Source organism: Littorina saxatilis, linkage group LG10 (assembly GCF_037325665.1).
Source record: "Littorina saxatilis isolate snail1 linkage group LG10, US_GU_Lsax_2.0, whole genome shotgun sequence".
Classification (NCBI taxonomy): domain Eukaryota; kingdom Metazoa; phylum Mollusca; class Gastropoda; order Littorinimorpha; family Littorinidae; genus Littorina; species Littorina saxatilis.
In genome coordinates, this window is record NC_090254.1 from 9,035,100 (window position 1) to 9,043,705 (window position 8,606).

The 8,606-nt window shown below is 45.5% G+C and overlaps 1 protein-coding gene across 1 annotated transcript; it reads right to left on the bottom strand.

Annotated features, from left to right (window-relative positions):
* Window positions 1-711: 711 nt before the first annotated feature.
* LOC138978101 (uncharacterized) lies at window positions 712-5,205 on the bottom strand (the record flags this gene model as incomplete). The annotated part of the gene is given in 3 exon segments (XM_070350736.1): window positions 712-3,241; window positions 4,298-4,535; window positions 5,132-5,205. Coding segments are annotated over 3 exon segments (683 nt in total), but the record flags the coding sequence as incomplete, so codon positions are not given.
* Window positions 5,206-8,606: the final 3,401 nt, after the last annotated feature.

Genomic DNA, 8,606 nt, shown 5'->3' on the forward strand with positions numbered 1-8,606 from the left:
GTGTGTGTTTGTGTGGGGTGGGGTGGATTTGTGCGTGCGTTCTCTCTGTCCGCGAAAGAAGAAGCCATATATATATATCTCAATAAACGGACACAACCAACATCAGAAAACACTCTTACATTAGAAGGGAGGTAACTATTTTAAAAGCACTGAGTAGTCCCTGGTGCCCTAACTCCCTTGCGCCAGAAGGCCAACGTCGATGCATACTCCCTCACAATGAAATATACCTGTTGTGTCTTAAATTCAATTGCGTTGATTAAAAAAAAAAAATAACAAGGATTCAAATTACATGCCTGGATAGATATTTTGCTTCATCATTTGCCCAATAAATGTACGCGAACAGGTTTTACAAATGGTGTTTGCAAAGTTATAAAAGTGTTCAATATGTCGATTTATATCAGGAATGGCACATCTGTTGTTAGTACTGCCCAGGCTTCTTATTGAAAATCCATTTAATAGGCGAATTCCAGAAATAACTCTGTTGGGTTTGTATGGGGTGTGAAAGGGTGACTACCCTCAGTGAGACAAATAATCCACATGTGTTTCCTGTGCACGTGCTTCGGACACACACCCACGCTATGCTAACTTGGTTTTCCTGTCCCCAGAACTAGTGTCTATTTGGGACATGACGTGGTTATATGTTAGGATGACTGGCCTTTAATGTCATGAGGGAAAATGTTTCATGCAAACCCGATAGAGTTTTTTTCCAAACAATCATCGTCTATTCTAATCCGTGTATAGAAAATCAAGAATGGCCAAAGTTCTTGGATTCCAAATGTTTGGCTGCTTGCAGAGCCGTGCAGGAGTGTCGCTATATATTTAATTGTATTTTCCCTGTCACAATAGTTATCTCACTAGTCCAGTCCAGCCGAGCTGCACTACAGCTTTAGGCCAAAAAAAAAGAAGGTCTGTTTACGGTAACATAGGGTGAAAAAATAGGGTCGGTAGGTCGGCTTTTTTTTTTTTTTTTTTCAATTTTTTCTTTTTCTTTCCCCTCTCTATGATGTTTCACAGTTCATTTCTTCTCATCAATCCCTGTTTTTGCCCAACATAACTATAAACAGTACTTTGAGCTTACCTCCCTTCTGTCGTCTGCTGTTTGAGCGCAAACAGCTCTATTTTGGATGCGTTTGTTTGTTTTTTCAGACGATCCAAAAAAAAGATTAGGGTCGGGCCTAAAAACTAGGGTCGGTCGGGTTACCGTAAACAGACCTTTTTTTTTTTTTGGCCTTAGAGGACTTCGGTACAAATATTTGATGTCATGGAAAAACATCCAGGCTGCTGCAGCAAATATTTGGAAGATTTCAGTCAATGTATAAATTTGATGATTTTAGTAAATGTATCTGATGATTTCAGTAAATGTATCTGATGATTTAATAGGCCGTGAAAGGTAAATATGCGCCGAAATGGCTGCAATCTACTGGCCGTATAAAATTTCATCTCACACGGCATCACTGCAGAGCGCCTAGAACTGTACCCACGGAATATGCGCGATAAAAGACTCATTGCCGGATTGATTGATGATTTCAGTGAATGTATCTGATGATTTCAGTGAATGTATCTAATGTCGTGGAAAGTTACTGCTATTCACAGTAACCCTTGCACAGCATTTTTAATCAAAAACTGCAGTTCTGCCCTTATGTAAGTCTAGGCCAGTCGGTAGAGCACTCCTAAATCGACGATTTCTAGAAATAATTCTGTCAGAGTTTCTTTGAGGGTAGTTTAGGGAAGAGTTGTGTCGCTTGATTTCGAGCCCAGCGACTGTGGCATCACAGTGACTAATGAGCTAGCTCCCTTGTGCATGTTTCCGAAATCAAAATGCATCTTATTGTAACCGAGTGCCGTAACACTACGATCACCTCGGGAGGCGAAGTGCAATCAAACAGGATTGAAAATGTTAGGGCTAATTTCTTAGCCCTATAAAAACTGTTATGCAAACCCGAAGGTTTCCATGAACATACAGACAATCGGAAACCACCAGACCCCATCACAAACAGAATTCCACAATCCACCGGTGTTGACTGAAAGGCCAACAACTCGGGTGCAGAGTCTGCTGTGAAAGGAGCGGTAGCCTCCCCTGTCACATTATATTCCGACACTGCACAACTGGCGTGATGAAATTGTACACAGGAGGTCCGTGCAAACGTTGAAACAAGCAGAGAGAGGACAGACACAAATGTGATGTTGTGCTTGCCTCAGGTTTAAGTGAGGTCATTTACTTTAACAGTTGCGTAATCATGAACGTTTTTTTCTTTCTCCCAACGTTGAATAAATTACAAGTGTAATCCACCAAGAAGATAGGGATGAGGACACAATATCAATGTGAAGCAACGTTGGAAGAGCTTGTCGCAAACATATTGTTCTGAAGGCAACTTTTGCAGGGCTTCGGAGCCTGTCTCTAACTGCTCTGTCGCAAAATCGGCATTTTGTGGCAAAAATGCAACATCTGCGACAAAGGCCAGCCATTTTTGAAGAAGAAAGTCACTTATTCATGTCCATTTTTTCACCAAAGTGTTCCAAAAGACTGGTTCCAGACAACTTGTCACTGCCGTTGTCTGTATGTAGGGTATTCACTTCCCTTTCATTTTTGAAAGAGCCCATGATATCCGTACAAAGCACTCTACACAAGTAACAAACCTACTGGAATACTCATTCTTGTGTCCGACTACTCGTGCTATTTGTGTCCGGAGAGGATGGCCTCCCTTGTCTACATCTGACACGCTTACTTCCACATATTTTCCACCCAGGTCTAACTGACGTCTTGTCCTCAGAGGTGGAAAACCACACTGCCTTTGACATTACAAAATGCCATGCCATCCCTAGAAAATCACGGTGTAATGTATGTAAAAGTAACACAACTCAACACTGATTCAGCCTTGTTCGTTACTACTTGTGCTGACGGTATCCGGAGAGGTTGGCCTCCCTTGCTGTCGATTCGACCGAAAGAAGAAACACTTGATGGCACTGTAGGCGCGGGAGCAGTAGTCTCCCCTAGCTTGCAGCGCCACCTCTTCCGGTGAGGTGGCGCCACTAACGTCATTTTTGCTGGTGCTGCCACCAGCGGCGAGATTGGAAGCACTAGCGTTAGCGTTAACGTCAGGGTTTGGGTTAGGGTTGTCCGAGACTTCCGGTGGAGGTGCAGTCATAGCTCGCCGAGCCTGCTGGGAGCCAAGTTTCATTGACAGCCAGTCTAGAGCGGGGTACAGGCCTTCTCCCGTCACTGCGCTCACTGGGAGAATATCTGTGGGACAGATTCATAACTTTAGCAATTCTGTTGAGAATAGAGACTCAAAAACACAAAGAAAATCATTCGAAGTGCATACCATAAATCTTTTTCTCTCACTGGGAGAATATCTGTGGGACAGATTCACAGCAATTCTGTTGAGAATAGAGACTCAAAAACACAAAGAAAGTAATCCGAAGTGCATACCACAAACCTTTTTCTCTCACTGGGAGAATATCTGTGGGACAGATTCACAACCTTAGGAATTCTATTAAGAATAGAGACTCGGAAACACAAAGAAAGTATTGTTTAGTAATTTACCCAATGCAAGCCTAAGTGCATACCACAAACCTTTTTCTCTCTCTGGGAGAATAGAATATCTGTGGGACCGATCCACAACTTAAGGAATTCTGTTGAGAATAGAGACTCAAAGACACAAAGAAAGTAATGATTACCTCATGCAAGCCGAAACTTGTGCATACCACAAACCTTTCCCTATCCAAAGTAATCAAACTTTGTCTTATGTGTTTGCTTTATTGGTCAGGTAAAAGTTCGCCAACAGGTAAATGTTGGCATTGCCCATTTATATGTATGGGAAACATTAAGTGTCGACCATTGCAGGGTAAACGGTTGAATGCAATCCAATCTGGGTTATTCTATAGAATGTTTAATTAAAATCACAATAGAATAATAGATTGTCCTTTGACTCCCGTCGCGATATAACCTTCGTGGTTGAAAACGACGTTAAACACCAAATAAAGAAAAGAAAGAAAAGACTCAAAAGTTTTGAAAATGAACTTGTAAACAAGTATACAACATTACAAACCAATTGTCAATGAGAGAACACAAAAACTAATGCAAGAAATGCCGTAAGGATAGATTCATGGCTGAGATACACGAACCGAAAGCGGGTGCCACCCAAACGGGAGAGAACAAACCGCGGGTTCTGATTCGTTGAAATCACAACACATCTCAGTTTCAACCAATCCAACACTGCGGGTGCCTCCCGTTGGCATGGTAACTTTGTCGTGCTCCTCAGCCTGGTGTCAATATCAGGCCCACAAAACAACTTACTCCACGTGTGCTTTAAATACTGCAGTCCTAGCCGTTCTGTGATCTCCTCCACGGAAATAGTATGGCTCAAGTCCACCTTGTTGGCCAAGAACAAGAAGATGGCACCACTCAGCTCCTCTGCCGTCATTGCTGGCTTGATGACGTCATAGTTCAGCTCGTCCAACCGCTCTGGGTCGTGGCTGTCGATGACAAAAACCACGGCGTCTGCGCCTTTGTAGTAATGCCGGAACAGCGGTCTCTGGAAAATAAAATACAAATGTATTAGTTGGTCGGAAAAAGACCCCTATGACGTCACAGTGATGTCACTTCAACCCACTTGTCCACAACCCTCGGAAAATAAAGTATAAATTTGTTTATATGTTACTCCACGAGAGCACAAGCGAGTTTGTTCAGCAGAGTGTAGAGAATCGTAATTATGTCCTGTATACCACAGCGTTCGTTCTTTTCCGCGAACTAGAACAGGACTGAGTCTCTCTTTATCAATAACAACAGGGCAGTGTGGCCAAGCTTAAAAGCTGTCAAATGAATTGACTCAGTTTCTGAGGAAGACCCCCAGTGGTCGAAACGTCGTGCTTTGTTATTCGTTTCGTCTTCGTCAAACACGTGAGTATACAGTATTGTTTGGTCTTTTTATATCAGTTTCTCAAGTTATTCCTGTCTCCAAAAACAATGGGGTCCTGATTTGGCCTATATGGTCTGCTGGACCCAAAAAGCAACAACTAGCTAACTAACTCCAAAAACAATACAACCCAGAAGATAAGGACACCAGTTAAAGAAGTGGAAGAAAGTAGGTGTGGAAAACATAACATGAGAAAGCACCCAGAGTATACTCACAATCTTATCTCGGCTGCCAATGTCCCAGGCTGTGAAATGAAGATCCCTGTACTGTATGGTCTCCACGTTGAAACCTGACAAACACAAACATACATAATGAGCAATCTCACAGTGAATCCAAAAACAAAGAGACTGCCAACGTTCCAAAATTCAGAATCAAAAAACATCTTTCTTGTTTTTTGATTTTCAATCTCACAGTGTCTGTGAAACAAAAAGACTCATTAATTACAGAGTTCTGTTCTGAGTAAGTGCAGCTCTTAGAACCTAGCACGACCACAGCAAAAATCAACAACTCTGTATCCGTCAAGACTTAAATCCCTATGACGGTTGTATTTTACTTCTCTTTTTTTTTTTTTTTTTTAAAAGAAAATTGGTGTGATTTTAAAGGAGTTACGTCCCTTAGTCTCGGTATGGTTCGCAAAATGTGCCAAAAGTTGTTTTTTTTTAAAGGGAAATGAAAAAAAAGTTTTAGGGTCGGCGTGAAAAATAGGGTCGGTACGTCGCGTTAGCCTAAACCAACATATATACTAGCGGAAAAAAGTTAGGGACGGGCCACTGATTTCCCCGCTGACTTTCATTTGTTTAAAATACCCTGTTCTTTCGTCAGCAAAATCAAATGGCTGTCGCATGCTACACACCAATGGGTAGGTTATGCTGTGTTAGCAGGAAAACTGCACGGGACTCCCGGGCGCAGAGCTGCAGCACGTGACTAAAATAGCAAAATCGCCAAAAAGTAGGCTGTTGTTTGGCGTGCGCACGGGTAGAATAAGGCAGGTAACATGGCAAAATTGTTGTGCACATGCAAGGACAATCCTTCGAGTGTGAATTGTGATCACGAACTCGGCTTTATAAGCCGCCGATTTTCTGCGAGCTGCCATCTCCTCACCATGCCTGCCAGACGGAAGCTGACAACATTCAACCGAGGAAGAGCAATTGCCTGGCTCCACGACGGCGTATCCAAGTGCGAAGTGGCCAGGCAACTTGGGGTATCGCATTCAGTCATTGTAAGGCTGAATCAACGGTTCCAGACGACAAACAATGTCGAGGAGAGGCCCAGGTCGGGTCGCCCCAAAAAGACTACTCCTAGGGAAGATCGTTTCATCCAACGGCAGGCGCTGCAGCACCGGGCCACCACCTGCAAGGTCATCAGAGGGCAGTTACGGGAGGCCAACATCAACGTTAGTGAGAGGACCATCGGCAACCGCCTGCATGACGCCCGGCTGCGGAGTCGTCGTCCTGCTGTGCGTCCCCTGCTGACACAGGCTCATCGCCGGGCTCGTCTGGCCTGGAGTCGCCGCCACTTGAGATGGACGCGCCGGGACTGGGCTCAGGTCCTATTCAGTGACGAGTCCAGGTTCAACCTGTACCATTCTGACGGCCGGCGCAAGGTCTGGAGGCGTGAGGGCGAGCGTTATGAAGACGACACAGTGCATGAGAGGGTGGCCTTCGGCGGGGGCTCTGTCATGGTTTGGGGGGGCTTCAGCCTTCATCAACGCACCTCCCTGTACCATGTGGTCGGGAATCTCACTGGTCAACGCTACAGGGACGAAATTCTCGCCCCTATTGTCTTGCCGACCCTGCATCATATTGGCCCAAACGCCGTGTTTCAGGATGACAATGCTACTCCTCACAGGGCCAGGCTTGTCAACGACTACATCCAGCAAACCGGGGTCGTCAGGATGGATTTCCCTGCCTGTTCGCCAGACATGAACCCCATAGAGCATGTATGGGACGAACTGGACAGGCAGGTGAGGGCCAACCACCAGCCTCCCAGAAACCTGCAGCAGCTGCTGCAGATGCTCCAACAGGAGTGGCAGGCCATTCCACAGGCCTTTTCACGAAGCTTATGAACTCTATGCGGTCAAGATGTGGTGAACTTGAGCGCAAACGTGGCGGACACACCCATTATTGACCTCATGAAAGACTTGTTATGTTTATTTGTGACCCCTCTGCTGTTTGTGGACATGAATAACCGAATCGGCTCGATGAAATAAACCCAAATTTTGCAGTTGCGTTGCACATTGACTGAAGTAAACGTGTTCCAAATTTCCGTACGATATGTTTATTCGTTCTTTTGCTGTGATTGCGTGTGTGAACCGTCCTTAACTTTTTTCCGCTAGTATATTTTTGTTTGGCCTAAACGGACACACCTTGCTTGAAACAAAGTGTGTGTCACAAGTGAAAAAAAAGGAAAATATCGCTTTAAATCTAATAGTTATTGTTGATTCTAATTTTCCCATTAATTCCTAGCAATCATTGTTTAATCAGGATGTAACTTGAAAATTGCCAAGAATCTTGCAACAGGAAAACAATTGTTTGCACAGTTACCTGTGTAACTTTACAGGTAACTAATATTGACGTTATTGAGATTATACTGTTCAAAAAAAGAAACGCATAGTTGCTACTTGCCAAATGTTTTATTTTTCGAAAAAATTAACAGAAAATCCAATATTTAGATTATTTGTTTGAAATTTGGTATGGACACAGTTGAATGCACACACAGTTCATTTGCATCTTCAAATCAATCAGTCAATCAATACGATTGGGTGCCGAGGCTGTCAAGTCAGTAGGGGGTGTGACTGCCTTGAGCAGCAACAACTGCCCGGCACCTTCTGGGCATGGACTGGATCAGATGCCGGATATCTTGCTGTGGGATGGTGTCCCACTCCTCCTGAAGTGCCTGCAATAGATCGCGGTGATTTGCCGGCGCTTCTTCTCGCCTGCGCACACGTCTGTCCAATTCATCCCAGAGGTGTTCTATCGGGTTCATGTCTGGCGACATGGATGGCCAGGGAAGCACCTGGACATGGTGGTCGGTGAGGAACTGGGTGGTGAGTCGTGCTGTGTGCGGGCGAGCGTTGTCCTGCTGGAACATGGCATCCTGGTCAGCCAGAAGAGGAAGGGCGTGTGGGCGCAGAATTTCCTCCACGTATCGCTGGGCAGTTTTGCGCCCTTGGACGTGCACCAGGGTGCTCCTTCCAGCGGTATTGATCGCCCCCCACACCATGACGCCTCCACCACCATGAACGGGTGCCTCATCCACACAGTTGGGCGCGTAACGTTCGTTTACTCTCCGGTAGACCCTCCTCCGACCATCATGTCGCTGGAGCAGGAAGTAGGACTCGTCGCTGAACCACACGTGTCTCCAGTGATTCCGGACGGTCCAGCGAAGGTGCTGGTTGCCCCACTGCACTCGGTTCTGGCGATGGCGGCGGGTGAGGACAGCTCCTCTATGAGGTCTGCGAGCTCTCAAACCAGCTTCGTGCAGGCGGTTCCGCACGGTCTGGTCCGATAATCGGTGTGGCCCGGGGAGAGCCTGGACAGAAGATGAGGCCGACAGGAAACGATTCCGGAGGTGGCGGAGCCGTATGAAGCGGTCGTGAGCAGCAGTTGTCGCCCTTGGTCTTCCCGCTCGTGGCAAGTCAGCAACGGAGCCAGTGGCTTGAAACCTGACCCACAGTCTACTGATGGTGCT